The sequence below is a fragment of the Tachysurus fulvidraco genome, chromosome 21 (genome assembly GCF_022655615.1).
Source record: "Tachysurus fulvidraco isolate hzauxx_2018 chromosome 21, HZAU_PFXX_2.0, whole genome shotgun sequence".
Lineage (NCBI taxonomy): Eukaryota > Metazoa > Chordata > Actinopteri > Siluriformes > Bagridae > Tachysurus > Tachysurus fulvidraco.
Window position 1 is genome coordinate 8,705,380 of NC_062538.1, and position 17,184 is coordinate 8,722,563.

General features: G+C 36.4%; 1 protein-coding gene across 5 annotated transcripts; it reads left to right on the top strand.

Annotated features, from left to right (window-relative positions):
- Positions 1-1,484: 1,484 nt before the first annotated feature.
- On the top strand, positions 1,485-16,489 carry dub (duboraya). Of its 5 annotated transcripts, none has more exons than XM_027134147.2 (7): positions 1,485-1,624; positions 12,015-12,092; positions 13,389-13,463; positions 14,224-14,289; positions 15,157-15,351; positions 15,477-15,947; positions 16,028-16,489. In XM_027134147.2, the coding sequence occupies exons 1-7, from the start codon at positions 1,619-1,621 to the stop codon at positions 16,049-16,051; spliced, it is 915 nt and encodes a 304-aa protein (XP_026989948.2). In that variant the 5' UTR covers positions 1,485-1,618; the 3' UTR covers positions 16,052-16,489. The 5 variants fall into 5 exon arrangements, with proteins under 5 accessions (XP_026989948.2, XP_047661632.1, XP_047661633.1 ...); XM_047805676.1 differs by having other exon boundaries at positions 1,569-1,624; positions 12,018-12,092; XM_047805674.1 differs by lacking the exon at positions 1,485-1,624 and adding an exon at positions 11,867-11,929.
- Positions 16,490-17,184: the final 695 nt, after the last annotated feature.

Consider the following 17,184-nt stretch of genomic DNA (forward strand, 5'->3'; position numbering starts at 1 on the left):
AAAGTCACTTTGGATAAGGATATCTGACAAATGGCACAAATGTAAATGTAAGAGGGACTGAGAATAATACAAGAACTCAGACCAGCATATGAAACAGAACACACAATGAGATGTGTGTGTGTGTGTGTGTGTGTGTGTGTGTGTGTGTGTGTGTGTGTGTGTGTGTGTGTGTGTGTGTGTGTGTGTGTGTGTGTGTGTGTGTGTTTCAATAATATGCTCTTGTGCTTTACTTATTTAAAAAAAAAAGGTAGTCTGGGGTAGTCTCACTCATGGCGTACAACTCACATTATGTTTTTATTTATTTATTTATTTATTTTTTGGATGGGTTTAGTGTCTCACCCTACCCTAGACAATTGCCATAAAATGTCTGACTACACCCAGGAGTGAGCTGATGAAATTATGTAAAAATGCTGACATTTTTACATGTCACAGGTTATTCCCAGAACATAGCTTAAATGTGACAGATAAATGCTAATAACAGTGCTAGCAAGCCAGAGGAACAGTAAGTCATTGTGGAGTGATGTGCAACAGGATGGATGATTTCATGTGACCTGGATATCGATGACACCTGACTGAAGAGAGCTCACTTGGTCTAACATGTCTTACCCTTCCCCCACTAACCAATGTCTGTCAAAATACAGCTTCCTCTTTCTTTTCCTCCATAAATGGTATTGTATTTGACACATCACAGAAACCTCAAACTGCTGTCTATAAGCTATGGTCCCTCCCCTTGTGTAGCAGTGAAAGTGAGCAGTTTGTGAGAGCTTTATCTTATGCACATGCTCATTATTACTCTGTATGCCAATGTCACGTTACTGGGTCGTTTTGTTGGACTAATAATGACAGATTTATATAATTTGTACACAACTTACATTAAGTAACCTATCAGCCCTCTAGATGTTCACACATTGTGTGTGTGTGTGTGTGTGTGTGTGTGTGTGTGTGTGTGTGTGTGTGTGTGTGTGTGTGTGTGTGTGTGTGTGTGTGTTATAATTTCATTTATTCATAATGCTTATTTTATTTATTAACTTATTTTTATCATTGGCATTCATGCTAACTTGTTTTTTATATATTGTGTATTATTGTTGTTATTATTTTCCTTGTTGTTCCTGTTAGCAGTTCAAATTAAATATTTTTTGTTTTAGATATATTTTTTATGTAATTATTATTACCGACATCCTTTGTGCTTCTTCCCCTTCTTTATGAAAAGTGGTTTCTCGTAGTGGTCTCTGTGAGATAAACGACTAAATATAACTGCACTACGGCCACTCTGGCCTTCCTCATAGACAAGAGGGGGCTGGCATGAGGGCATGGTTGCCAGATTGGAAGCTTGCTTGCATTCTCCATGATCGACTAGCATTAAATTAGATTGCAGTTGTCTTAAAGGTTGCAGGTTTGAGGTGTCGAGAAAGTTAATCAAATTAGTTTTGAAAGACTTCATTGTTAGGTGAGTTTTTAAACCTGGTATTAGCTATAAACAGTATGCCTCAATTTGGCAACCCTGACCTTGGGAGGAGGGTTTGAGGAGAGCTCCAGCTTCAACTTCAACTTCAGCTAGTTGATTAACTAGAGAGCAGCAAGTGTGTTCAGTGGAGCTCTCCAAACACAGGAGGGAAACATGGCGGTAAGGACAAAAAGCATAGTTTTATTTGGGGTTTGTTCATTAAATGGATGAATTTAATTCAATGATCAGAGTTATGTGCTAACAAATTGTTTGAGTTGTCATGGAGACTGAATAAGAGTCAAGTTACAAGTCAAGTGAGGCAATATGATGATGTAAGCTGAATTGGCTTTGCATTCAAATACTGCGTAATAACTTTTTACTATATTGTTCTGAGGAATATGACATGTGGCATTGACTGGAGTGTTAAACAGCATCAAATATAAAACAAAACAGAAAGATAGATGGAAAAAACTAAACATTTCACAATGCTATATACAGAGATGTAATCATATAAATAGATTATTACAGTGGTATTACACTGTGTTTGGGGGAAAACTAGGCTTTTATCAATCTTATTAAGCGTACTAAGATGATAGTAACATTCAAATTTTCTCCAAATGAGAAGTAATAAAAATTCATACAGATCATTAATTTCACTTCCTTTTCCCTTATATAAATTCTAAACTCTTTTTTTTCATCCAAAAGTAAAGTTTCAATTAAGCTGTTATAGTATTTTTTGTACCCCAGCCCATGTTGATAAAGTGGCACTTCTCCTATTTTCACATTTCTGTGTTGTGTTAAAAGACAGGTTTGAGTGTTTGGTTCAATGTAAGCATGTCTGGAATTGCAGTGAGCTAACTGACACAGGAAGTGGTGTAACCTCATCCGCTGAACAAGTAGCCGGGTTTAGGTGATACACTGTTGTAAGTGTGAATGTGTGTAAATGGACAATAATACAGATAAGATCATTATATTTATTATGGTATGTGCAAGCCTGATGAAGTGAAAGAGTAACAAACAGGTAATAGCAGTCTCTTTAAATAGCCTGTAGCTATTTTGAGGTTTATGCCTGCAGAGATGGTCACTAGTAAACAGGCTTTGGCTTGACCTTAATAGATATTCATGCTGTTTTCAGTGAATGTGTGAAGATTACCTGATTTATGGTGTGTAAAGCCTTAAATTGTAATCAGTGATTTCATTTTAAGAAGGTTATTATATAATGAGTGATTCTGAGGCCTTATATAATTTAATTTTTTAAATGAAAATGTTTTATTTAATGCATTTGAGGTTTTCTTTTTAAAACTTTATACACCTTACAACATATAACCAGCTGTACCAGAGTGTGCAGTATTTATTTTAGGTGTTGGGTGTTACCAAAATCTAATATCTATCATAAATGAGGAATGAATCATGTCTTGACATGTTGTTCCAAAAATATAAACAACAAGATAGTGTGGTGAAGTGGAATTATTTTTATAATAATTTTGCTATATATTTTGTTCCTGTTATACCAGGCTAATGATTTTTACTTACCAAAGAATGACTTTTTTTCGTATCTTGTTATCATTGTGGAACCTCATGACATTATGTGGAGCGTCTGCCACACGATTTCCTGTGTAGGCTGTTACTATAGAAACAATATAATATCGTGTTATTATAATCTGTCACAATAACGCGAATCAACGTTTTCAGTTGTTCGGTGTCTCAGATTTTCATGCATATCAAAAGCATTCTTTAAAAATGAAGTCAGCTCTGTTGTGTGTAAATTAGTGTTTGGAGGTTTGTTCCTCTGACATATGGCTGTGGCTGTAAGAGCTCTGAAGTGCCACTGATGCTGTAAGATTATTTTGCCATCTCTGAGCAGCATACAGAATACTGCACTCAACTTATAATATAAATGAGTAAACTTTAGTATGTAAACTATATAGAGCAAATCCTGCTCTACTGTTAAAATTAGGTGAAATTAGAAGCTCCTTAATGTGAACAGATTAATTGGCTTGAAATAGTCATGTGTGAGTAATATGACTGTGAGCTTCAATGCTGCTACAACATTAATGTCATCACTGGAGAATTACACACACAAGCAATCACACACACACACACACACACACACACACACACACACACACACACACACACACACACACACACACACACACACACACACACACACACACACACACACAAAACCAGCATGTTCAATTTTAACTGTTGTTTGTCGTTTGTGAACGTTAAGACAACAGTCTTTGCAGAATCCTAAGTGCTAGAATATCAAACTTTTTATCTTATCAAATATAATATTGTTAGAAGGTCCTTTAGCTAGCTTGTGATAGCTCGAGAGCTCATGCTAAACAGTGGCTAAAAATACATATGTATTTTGTATGTTTTGAATGACCAGGAAGGATAATAATAATAAGCACATCCTCCCCAGTCTTCCACAAAGACATAATTCCAGTTCTGTTCTTTTGTTTTCAGGATTTTATCTTGAAGGTGTTCTTTGTCCATGAGCTAGTGAACTTGCATGAGATTGTGTTTTTGATAGAGACTGCCAAACACTTCTTTAATTCACACTGAATAAGGCTGTAAAATGCTATAAATGCTGTAAATTTAATGTTTTCTATCCGTTCAATCTTTCAATATTCCTAAGGTAAATTCATCTACAGCTGAGTTTCTCACCCCTGGTCCTAGAAGTACCACAGCACTGAATATTGCAGTATTTTCTTTGCTCCCAGCTAATTAACAAGCTTTAAAAAGGTTGAGAAGGTGAGTTAGCAGAGAGAAAACACCAAAATCACAGGAGAGGGATGTAAAATGTACTGCTACTTTACGCATATACTGTACCTCTTCACAAGTCATATCGTCTTCCATTCAAGTAAAAGTTTTTTATTTATTTATCTATCTATCTATCTATCTATCTATCTATCTATCTATCTATCTATCTATCTATCTATCTATCTATCTATCTATTTATTTATTTCACCATTGGAGTAAATTTTTATAGCCGAAATTAACATACATTAACATGTTGAGTGACAACAAACTGTGTAAAGATGAGGAAGAATTGAATTTCACTTCAAAATGGAGCTATGACAGTTTTCAGCTTTCTGACTGTCCACTTTTATTGATAATAATATATCCATTTGTACAAGAACATTATTAAAGCTTAGTCTGTAAATCAAAATTGACCAATGAAACTAACTTTATCATCAATCAGATCTCGTATAACGTTCTACCTTCAAACTGTGATCTTACATATGATGTTAGTATTAAGTGGCACAAAGCCAATTGCTAAAAATAATGTGATTTTAAGTTGCTGGACAGTGTCAGTAAACCACATAAGTGAAGCTGTTTGAGGTTACATCAAAACTTGCTGTGATTTAATATGTGTGATGATTTAGCATGATGCTAAAGTGAGGACTAAGTTTTCCTCGTTTGGTTTTACAGGAGTTTTACTATACTGGAATTGACTTAATTTTCTTGTTACTTATTAGCAACATTAAAGTTGTGACACCAAACACACAGACTCGCACTCAAGTGCAGCTATAAATAAGTAATAATGCATCTTTTTTACTGTTGGTAAATTGCTGTGGTTGAAAGGAATAAATCCCTTCAGTATATGATGTTATAAGAATCATACAATGTCAGGGTGGAAAACCTTTGTTACAGTGTACAGTAAGATTGAAGTCTGGTGGACATCCTGTAGAAGACATCCTGCAATCAATGTCATGTTATAACTAATCCCAGCATGAGCGGAGCTCTGACAGCACTTCCCTGTGAATTTAAAGGACTAGGTGAGGGGCTGCTGTGTGTTTGTGTTTGTGTGTGTGTGTGTGTGTGTGTGTGTGTGTGTGTGTGTGTGTGTGTGTGTGTGTGTGTGTGTGCATGCTTGTGCTTGTGCTTGTGTGTGTGTGTGTGTGTGTGTGTGTGTGTGTGTGTGTGCTTGCTTGTGCTTGTGTGTGTGTGTGTGTGTGTGTGTGTGTGTGTGTGTGTGTGTGTGTGTGTGTGTGTGTGTGTGTATGTATGTATGTGAGTATGTGTGTATGCAAGGCTATTTGAGTTCATTATATACTGAATGTCAGCTATGTGAAAACTCTGGCAGGGCCGAGTTATCGTCAATCCCACCTCAGCAGCTGTCATATATACACACACACACACACACACACACACACACACACACACACACACACACACACACACACACACACACACACACACACACATACACACACACACACAGGACAGAAAGGGACATGAGAAAAGCAGAGAAAAAGTGGTTGCAAGAAAGATTCCTGCAAAACAGGGTCATGCTAGACTTTCACAAGATCTCTTCTATTCTCTGTGTGCTGGTGAAACTTTCTTTTGTATGTTACAAACCTTTTAAAGTGGTGTAATGGATGCTGAAATATTTTGTTCATTTCTGTTCCTCAAAATGCTGTTTTGATTCACTTCCACAGAAAAGACATTGCCATACAATGGTGTTTCAGCTGGTTAGAGATCCTTTTTTTCTAGCTAGAGGGGATTTCCATGAATCCATCACTTGCCTAAAAAATGTGTGTTTTATCAGGTTTGATAGATTGTATTTTCCCCAAAGAGTAAAAATATAGGCACCTATATTATACCAGTCTGTGTATTGTACAGAGTGGCATTTGATAAATAATTGCATTACAGCCCCAGTCCATTAGATTGAGTTTTGGCCTTAGTATATTCATAAGCATAACAGAAATCTTTTTTTAGGCCATGCAGACTGGGTGTTAGTGTGAATATTGTGTGGTATAGTGTGACAGATTGCACATACCAACCCAGCCCTGTTGGGATGTTGCTTCAAATTGAGCAACACAAGTGCATTTGGATGTTGCACAATTCTTCTTAAATAACTCTTTTTCATGTTGTTGATGCATAACCTGGCAGTTATTTCACTGTCCAGGAAAATACAGTACGGTGATTATTAAAACCAATTTCTATCCAAAACATAAAATCTCCCAGATGCTGAAAAAACACCTGCAGTTTACTGTTTACTATAGTTGTCTACAATATTCAAATTAACTTAATGCTCCATGTGGAGATACAGGTTACAGTTTCCATCACGAAGTTGACTGTTTTCTGAAATCAAGTCAGGAAGTGTTTTATTCCTGAATATACCATAACTTTATGGCGACAAATTATTATAGAACAACACATTGTACTTTTATCGGTTTATAGCTACATTTAATTTTGTGGAACATCCTCAAATGAAGTTATCATCTCAAATAAAGCTATGTCCTCACCAGCCTCTCTTTCCTCCATCATAAAGTTAGTAAGACAAGAAAATGCAGCTTGCCATGTTATTTAGGATCTGCGACAGGCTCCATTCTCAATACTTTCCTCTGTAAGAGTAATTTTACAAATGCTAATGTTTTATGTATAGTGGCTACAGTTAAAGACAAGTAGAGATGACAACATATTAGAACGAGCATGCTGATATAAATTTTGTGGCCAAAACTAGTGACGAATCAGTATTGAGAATTCAAGAGCACTGTGGTTCATTTTATTTATAAAGAAATGATACAGACTCATATTTAAGTTCAATACCTGAATGAATTCATTGCAAAAAATATGAATAAAAAAATAAGAAATCCAGAATTTTTTTATCATCACATTCTTTAACTTCAAACTATTACATTCTTTTTACACTTTTACATGACGATAAGGTGCTGATGAGAGCAGGGTGAAATACAGGCATGAGGCATTTGTACCTCTTCAACAACTGACTCACACTCTAGTTTTCCGACCCAACAGCCGCCTATAACAATCTGAGCCAAAGCATGAGGTCACACCTAGATAAAAGAATCTCAGAGGAGGGTGTAGCAACGAGCCGGCAGACAGACAACACTGTCCTTAAAGCATGCCTTAAAAAATATGGATGATCAGTTCACTATTAAAGAATATTTTGTGTAGATTCCTGACAAGTCCATTTCAATATCAGGTGTAAAAGGGGCAAATACTTATCCAAAACATGGTACTTCACAGTTGTTTTGCACTGACAGAGGCTGTAGCTGGGCCATAGAACCAGTGATAGCTTGACTCAGGTTTCACTGTAGAGTCTAGTATATTTTTATCTGCCTAGTTCTTTGACAGACGCTACAAACAAACAACCAACCACATATCACTCATTTATTTGATTTCCAATTAGTAAATAAAAATGAGTAATTCTCTGACCCAATTCTGTCCAATGATTAGATTTTCCTCTAAGTAAGCTCACTGTGACACAGTGGTCAATCATTTGATTTCTCAATACAATCTGATGCATGAACATTCATACACACTGATATTCATCAGATTTTTCAAGAATCAGAAATTTGCAATAAACACCTGACAGTCTGGGAAAACCCATCAGATCTCACTGTAGCTCATTTATGGCAAACGGCAAAAAAACTATCTATATGCTTTAACCAAAACAATTCATGGATGTTTCTTACTTTTGACTTCCTGCAAATATAATCTAATGATTTGGTGAGATCAGTCAGGCTCTATGAAGAAACCTTGCTACTTAAGTGTGATGTCTTTACATAGTGAATATCAAGCTGATCAAATTGATGGTGAGTTACATACCCTAGTGAAATGGACACAAGTCTAATAAATTCCGATACTGGCTGTCAAAACATCTGAAATACTCCACCACTAGCATAAACAGCTTCACGGTATGCTGCTACTAACAAAACTTCCTCTAGGGGATATACTCAAAACAAGCTGTAATGTATCTTATATATATTGTGTAATTGTTGTCTATGACGATGATTCGGTGTGTAGTAGTGCATCTATGTGTAAAGGTGTAAAAGTAGCTCAATTGCTAGAAAAAGAAAAGGGCTTTCAGTCCTACATTCCCTTGTGATTAGCTACACTTTATTTCAGCAATCAGTTATAATGGGTGATTAATCACAAGGGCTGGTGTTTGTAGTGTATTAGATTGTCTATTTGTTCCTGTTGCTAAGATGAAGCCTTTGTTCGGTTGTGCTTCTGTTCTGCTTCAGAAGGCTCCTGAATCACGTTGGTGCAGTTTGTTTCTATGAAATATGTATATGTTAGATTAGATTAGATTAGATTAGATTCAACTTTATTGTCATTACACATGAACAAGTACAAGGCAACGAAATGCAGTATGTATATATATGTACGTATGCATGTATGTACCAAGAGCACATTAAAAACCAGAACAAATTCCTTGTGTGTCTGCTCACGCTTGGCAAATAAAGCTGATTCTGATTCTGGTTCTGATTCTGAAGTGTGCTAGAGATTGATATAGTCTCCAATTGTCATTTGAAACAGTGGGTTATATTATAGCAAACTGAGAAATAAACATCAGAAGCAACACCCATATACACCGACACTGTGAATTTGAATCAGTCTCAGGGGAAAGGGCCCACACCCTGCCATCAAGAGGTACTTGTGAAGCTTGCTGCTCTGTTAGCCAAACCAGGCTGATTAGGATGGTTCACACAGCACTCCTTCAGTTTTCATTTCTAACAAGGTATTTTAGTGTGCACAGAGAACTTTGGAAGGAATCAGTTCCATTTTGCTTTGATACAATGAATATGATCAAACTAGACATTTGCTTCTTTTGTTACATGTAATAATGCATATGTAATGTGTCATATAATGTAATGTGTTATAATATGGTTACACTGTCATTTATATTTTGGAATTATGAATTCAGATCCTTTTACATGATCCACATTTCTGAACAACAATTTCTTCAGTGTTTTTGCATTGTAAAAAGATCTTCCAATTTTTATTTCTCTCATAGAAACAAGTATTATATGAACATAGAATTTTATAGACTTTCAGTTATTTTTAGTTTATCAATGGAGCAAAGGAGTGAAATTGAGCAGAAACTCACAGAGGTGGGAAATTCATTAATGTTTCAGTTGCTGCTGTTATACAGTAAATAGCATGCTGCATGAAGTAATGTAATAATGTTGCTGGTTAAATATATAACATTATTGCTTACTGCAAGGCCTTTAAACCCTACCCATGCTTGCTGTCCCCAACCTCCAAAGCTGGGATGTGTGAGGAATAGAATTCCAATGTGCTGTATTGTGTAACAACAACAACAACAACAACAACAACAACAACAACAACAATAATAATAATAATAATAATAATAATAATAATAATAATAATTGCAGTTTCTACTGCTGCTATTAATGTGATATAGAACAGTGTATATTAATAATTATTATGCCCCTCATGATTGTATAATAAATAACAAACCAAAAAATTAACAATCTGGTCCGCAGCAATGGGTCCTAGCACATTCATAATACACAGAAAACCACAATCGACTGATACGCACAGGTTAACGGTAAGATGGATGCTGTAACCAGATACTGCAACCATTCTTTTGCTTGTGTAAGTGCCAAATATCTTTCACTGTATCTTGTTGGTGTTTTTGCAATATAATAATTGTCATATTCTGGTATGTGTGCTTTTATGGCAGTTTACCAATTTCTGCTGATGCAGGAAGTAAAATGACATGCTGCAATAACAGTGTAATTACAGTACATAACAGTAATTGCAATATTCTTAAGCCAAAAATAAAATAGATCTCTAAATGCTAACTGATATACAGCTATGAGATACACTAACAGAGCTAAGAAACCTGAAGCCTACACTTTCACTATAACTATAGTATAGACAAAACTAGAAACAAACCTATGTATGTGGGAGGTTACACTACAGTTATCTTGGTGCTAACAACTAAATTCCCCCATGATGAAATTAGCAGAAGTAGTCAGATAAATAACAACTATTGATTAAGTGAATTTTAAGGTGTTAGTGTTTAATTTCGGTATATAATGACTTTCAGGATTTCAGGCCTGATAAGGATTGCAGTAAAAGCTTTAGCTCAGGAATGAAAATGGGACAAACAAATAAATAGAATTTTCGGGATTCACCTTATACTCCAAAATAACTTGAAATATATGATGAAATTCTTTCTAATTTAAGTTTAGAGAGATTTAGTTTAATGATGATGATGATGATGCTGATGATGCTGATTAAAATCTTTTTTGCAGAAAAACAAATGGAAATGTATTTGGCAGTCACACCAGGAGAGAAATAGATAGGGAAATAAAGTAGTGAATGTTTAGCTTACATAAGGTCAGTACACACTGGAAGACTCTGGAAGGTTGTGAGACCAGAGATCAGAGATGGTGTGTCAAGCTCAGACATTAAACTCACTCCTTTTCCCTTTTGCTAGCTGCTCATGACATCCTAGTCCAGGGAAATCTGCACAGCAATACATGAGGTGCTAAGTGACAGGAACAGATATAGTGATGTAAACAGATGCCTCCGGGCATGATACTTCCTCACTCCTGAGCTCTTTTAAATTTTCAGCAGATAAGTTTCCAGTCAACTCAAATACTGGCACCACTAATGACTAGCCACAGAGCCCAAGGGTAGACAGAATGATTGGTCTGAGCTTCCATTCTGGAGGTCAAAGGTACTACCCAAGCTAATCTATTGTCCAACCCATGTTGCCAGGAGCAGGATATTTCTACAGACCCGGGCTATGTTAAAACCTCTATTTAATTAATAATAACTTTGTTAAAAAATTACTATAACCGAGCCAGAGCCAAGAGATTTGAATGAAGATATCCAATAGTTCAGTAAACTTTCAGCATGTTCTGATACTTTTCACATGATTATCATCTCTACTTCTGTATATCTATATCAGATCAAATACAAACACAAACAGCAAACGCTCAAGCTGTTGCATGTGACATACTGTGGTTCAGATGCACATGTAGTTAAATGGAACAAAATAGAGGAAGAGTAGAAATGAGACAAACGATGGCCTTGTGAATCATTGAATGTCCTTTTGCATTCATTTTAATGACCATGGTCATTGATACTGCTCTGTATACTCAGCCACACTGGCTACGCTACGATCTATTAGGATGTAACATCTTAAACATAAAACTCAGCATGAAGAGCAGCACATGACCATTAAGTAAATGCTGATGTACAAACAATACAATATATACATATAGACATTAAATACAAGGTCACTTTAGGATTCCACAGGACTCTTTCTGAATTGTTTGTTCAACTGCTTAAAGCCAACGCTCAGCACAGTTTATCATGGTTTCCTGTTGTGGAAAATGAAATGCTGCTTAGTCTGATCTGTGAAACGTATGTGGCAGGATAACAGTCGTCTCTGGCAAGAAAGATCTATCTATCACCCAAAAGAAAGAAATTTTGACCCAGTAACTTATTTACTTACTTATTTGTATTTTATTTCATCTATTTGTTTTTATTTCTTCTTTTCTTATTTGCCCAGAAGGGTGAAAACTACTTATATTTTATGGTCACATGAGTGACCAGGAATTTACTTGCCTGCTTCTTTCTGCCATTTACAGGTTTTAACACTATCTTCATGTGAGAAAGTCTTTGTGCCAGATGTCTGCAACAACACACACATGCGCACGCACACACACACAAACCAGTGTAAAACGTTTAACTCCATTTTCTTCCTATTTCAGCAGCTGGTGTTGCATGCATGCTTTAAAGTGATAACACTGATGTATTTCAGAAGGGGTCGAGACTCTCTGTGGCTGAACTGGCTGGAAGGTTCTCATGCCAGGCTCCCCTTTGTCCAGAAGATGAAGTGGTGAGGCGTCCCCAACTGTAACTGATCAGTCTCTCCATCCTTCCTCATTCAGACTACCTCTCTAACTTCTTTTTGCTTACGTTTTCACATGCACTCTGCTCAAACAGTCTCTCTCGGTTCCTCCATCAACCTGCCCTTCTATTAGACCATCATTCTATTATTAGTTGTTCTTTCTAATTTACTGGTCACTGGAATTGAATAGGACCTGCTGTAATGAGAGAAATAAAACACTTCATGATATGGTGTTATAGGAAAAGAATCAGCCTAGGGTGGTAGCAGTAACTAGTTGCGGATTATTTACCTATAACAGCAAACCCTGAAATGTTTTATTCTTCTTATACCACAGAATTACCAACAGTTGTCAACAATTACAACTTAACATTCCAGATTTAGCTATGACTGACTGAACAGACTCCTTCACAAAAGAAGTCATTTTACCGAAGACATCATCATATCAATTATTTATTGAATGTGTCTAAATATTCTGAATAACAACGCATGTTTATCTGTATATTATTAGACTTATTGTTAGATTACTTGGATCATCTGCCATCATTGTTTGTCTGAGCTGTTAAAATAGAAACTATAATGTATTAGAACGGAAACAAACATCCTGGAGTGGTTAGAACAGGCTATGGTACATATGTGTGTAGACTCAGTTGAAGTGGTTTGACGAGGTCGTGCTATAACACTGCGTAATCCTGACTGAATGCTAATAAAAAGGATTGTGACATAATAGTAACAGGTAGTTTGTATCAGTCAAATTTGTTGTGTTGTTTAGGTAAATGGTTCTGATAGTGGGGCAAAATTCTTTTTGTTGATTACATGTATTATTTTGTGTACGTAGCCTTGTCGCCTATAAATAATATAAACGTGTTACAGGATTTGTTGCATTATTATTTTTTTGTTGAAAGGGTTCCTGGCCACAAGATCTTTCAGTACCCTGAATTAGGCTGCTGATCTTTGCTTTATTCCCCCAACAGTAGAGCTTTGAATCAAACCATTTTATCTCTCACTTTTAATGCCATTGTAATCAGCGATATTCTTTTTTCTGCATTCCTGCTTTTCTTATCCATCTCTCAGTTGATCCCACTGCATTCTTTTCCATTCATATTTTCTCTTCTTTGTGGTTCTTTCTTCAATTCCCATCTGTATTCTAGAGGGTGTTGAATGATTCTTAGGAAAAGTTACACATAATTGTTTTACTGTCACGCTCTATTTACCAGCCATGTTCCATCTGATCCAGGCCTGACAGAACAGGATATTGCAAATATCTTGTGTTTTCTTGTATTTCAGAACAAGCCGGTACGGAGGAGACCACGCACACTGCCAATTCCTGCCAGTAATGATGTGGGTCAGGGGCAGGACGAGGTGAGATGGGTCGAGAAGCATGAGGAAAACTTTCTTGCTAAGACACATTTGCATGTTTTGACTAGAGTATTTCACTGACCATTTTCTATATTTACTTAACTAAGAGGTTCTTCTAGTACTGTCATCAGCCGAAGTTCATTTCCTGTAACAGCATAGAGTGTTGCCAGCATTACCATTTTTATTTAACCAAGAACAAGATGCAGCATACAGATGTTTATCCTTTCGATGTTTAATGTTGTGGAAGGCCCCATGACAAGTTAGTTCCTGTTATCACAACTATAAAGAGTCATTCTTTTTTAAAAAGACAAAAATAAGCAGCTTGTTCTTGAAAAATCAGAATGTCCTTTCTCCTGATGACTTACAACAGGGTTTAGTCTGTTTATAACACTATTAATCTTCACCACTTGCCAGTTCCTTTGAATGAGCTGTTACTGTAGACATAATTAGTATCTGAATGAGTATGTTAATGTAAACATTTGATTTGCAGCTGGAATTATTATCACAGCTGCTGTTGGAGGAAATTAATAAACATCTTCTGACCAGTCAGTACTGTGGTATAAAGCATGTTTAAGAGCCAAAACTTTAGCACACTAGATGGAACCCTTGTTTTTAATTATCATAAATTTTAGGTTGTTCTTTCTTCACTTTATCTTTTTTGTTATATGATGCAACTTTACATCTTGCATAAAGCTGTATTACATTTTCAGGGGTTATTTATTTATATGATACATGATGCATATATTCTTTTTTTAAATAACAGAAAGCAGAAGTTGGTTCCCACCTGCCGAGAAAGAATCGAAACTCTGCCCTCATTGAGAAACTACAGGTGGGTGTGTTTACTGCAAACCATCTTAATATGTTCACCAAATACAACCCTCCATCATGCTACCTCTTCCTCAACACACGCGCACACACACATTGCACATACATTGGCAACACACCCTCTAATGGCAAGATATGTAATAGCACCTATTTAAAAATATGTATATACAATTTCCCTATTTACTATGGCGGCCAGTTTTTTTCACATGATTCAGTTCTCTAAATTGATAAATTTACTAGCATAATTATCTAAAAGAGTTTGACAAGAACAAACTTGTGATGGCTAGACTGGCATACTGGCAGACTCAGAGCCTGATTCTGAGTCCTCTCTTCTTCTACTTTTTGCTTTTCTTGTTGGGGTCCCCACAGCGAATCATCTTTTTCCAATTAACTCTGTGCTTGGCATCCTGTACTCTGACAGCTCCATCTCCAACATTCTTCTACCAATATAACTATCTCGCTCCTCTGTACATGTCCTAACCGTCATAAACTTCAGATCCTTCTTGACCTCAGAACCCTGTAACCCAGCTGTTCTACTTTTCTCTCCCTCTTGTTCATACACATGTAGTCTGTCTTACAATGTCTGACATTCATTTCTCTCTGAGTCTACTCTTAACAACCCAAATTATTGAAATCAAAATCGTTCACTTCAGAGGCATCATCCTGACAGCTTCAGGTTCAAATCCTCCTCTTGTTGCTAAACCAATGGCATATGTTCCTCAATTCAAGGGCTACATCAAAAACTGAGACTCTAAAGATCCTAGAAGCTGTAGAGAGGTGAACATTAGACAATAAACATGCCTCATTTGATTAGTTACATTTGTGATATACTGTAATTGTGTGTTACATTTTTATGTTTTGTTTCTCACAGGCATCTCTTTCACCAACGTCCCTCCTGCCTTCCCCATTGAGTCCAGGAGCTGGAAAACCGCAGCTGCCATTTTTTCCACCTCAGTCACCCTGTAGCCCAGTCAGCCCAACCTCAGTATCCAAACAAAAAGAGTTTGAGATTCCGGCTAGCTTTGAGGCCCCTGCAGAAAGCCTTATTCTTCCAAGCATCAACAAGGTTAAAAACTACTTGAAAAGCGAGAACTTCTAGATGTTTAATTAGAAACAATTTTACTGATACAGGTAGAGATTTTATATATAGAGTTGAAAAAAATGCATGTGTTGATCTTGATATGCACACAGGGTCGTGCTCGTCATTCTATCAAACGACGTCCTCCATCTCGCCGTCTCAGGAAGTCCAGTGGGGACGATGGTGGGACTGAAGAGGACAATGCCACCTCACCGACGACTCCAGATGGAAAGGAGAACGACGTGTTCGAAAAGAAAGAAGAGAGCGAAGGTGCCGACCCGGTATCTGCTACATCTGAGCAACAGCAAGATGAAGCACACCATGAAGTTTCATCAGATTCAGAGCAGCAGCTCGTAGCTTCAACCGGGGCAGAAGAGAGCAGGGAGTGTGTCATGTTGGCTGAGAAAGAGGAGACAGTAGAAGAGGAGAAGAAGTCTGACCAGAATGAGTTAGATAGCAGGAAAGAAGAGGCCACAAAACAAGAGCCTGATGAGGAGACAGCTGTGGAGGCAGAGAAGGAGCCAGCAACAGCAACAGATGAGGAGAAAAAAGAACAGGAATTGAAACAAGAGGATGATGCAGAGGTGAGTCTCTATTCCTTATAAGAATTCCTGCTTCTTTATATCTGGATATCTATCTAAATACTCTGTTTGTCATATTACAGGAATGTAAACTCTCTAAGCAATGAAAAAAGGAATTCTACTTGAGGGACACTTCATGAAATCTTAGCCACATGGGAGAACAACAAGGGCGAAGTAGAGGTCTGGAAATAATGTGAATAAAATGACCTGAAGCCTCTTAACAAAGCTTTAGCGCCAGATTTTTTTTCCTCTGTTTTAATGTGCAAGTTAATCAGAAAGTAGAAAGAAAAACTTTTTTTGTACAGTTTTGTTAACATTTTGCTAAAATCTTTTTTTGTGATGGATTTTTTTCAGATTCAGTATTATTTCTTGGTCTTTTGTATTATATATTGCACTAAAGTTAATGTTGTACTAAAGGATGGATGGATGTTGACAAGAGCATGCTTTTTATATAAAATGCAAAACACTGGGATTTAGAGCAAGTGTATAGTGTGTTGTCAGATACACAGTCACGTTTTATGTTCATAATAAAAATTTAAATCAAAGACTCGGTTTTGTTTATTTTTTGTTATTTTAATGACATCTTAGAGTGAGATACAGTATTTAAATATGTTGTCCTCATGTCCCAAGGATTTGTGTAGTATATCTACATTGATCACTATCAGTTACCATATTGTAGTTAGCTATTACTACAGTACATTTCAAATACTTTATTTTATTTTTTTTTTAAATGCACTGAAATATTTTTTAAATATTACCTCAATTCAGCGATATTATGACATTATTTAATTAGATGCTTCAAGCAAATTGCCAAATCTGTAAGAGCCAACGTAAAGTCAGCGTCAGGGAGCAAAGACAATGCCGACGACCAGTGTTGGGCAGTAACGCGTTACTTTTTGGTGTAATCAATAGCGTAATTGAGTTACTTTTGAAGTAACTAGTAACTGTAACTAGTTACTTTTTTTTTTTAGTAACTAGCACAACACTGCCGACGACTTCCTCGGATGCCTGAACATCCCGTTAAGTGTAAATTGAAACAACAACAGACTAATTTAGAGTCCATGATTACACTACAGACATCAACCTTTTAAGAATTTTCTGAAAGTACCATGTTTGACCTTCATTTAATTTAGGAAAAGCTCTGCATGCTGTAGGAACCTGCACAAAATAAAAAAAACAACAAGAGTAACAAAACAACAAACACACTAATTAGTGCATTAAAAAAATGATTTCTGTATAT

Coding starts and splice junctions, on each gene's coding strand:
- dub (XM_047805674.1), top strand. CDS start 11,882: ATGTCTGCAACAACACACACATGCGCACGCACACACACACAAACCAGT. Junction 11,930..12,014: donor GCACACACACACAAACCAGT/GTAAAACGTTTA, acceptor GATGTATTTCAG/AAGGGGTCGAGACTCTCTGT. Junction 12,093..13,388: donor TTTGTCCAGAAGATGAAGTG/GTGAGGCGTCCC, acceptor CTTGTATTTCAG/AACAAGCCGGTACGGAGGAG.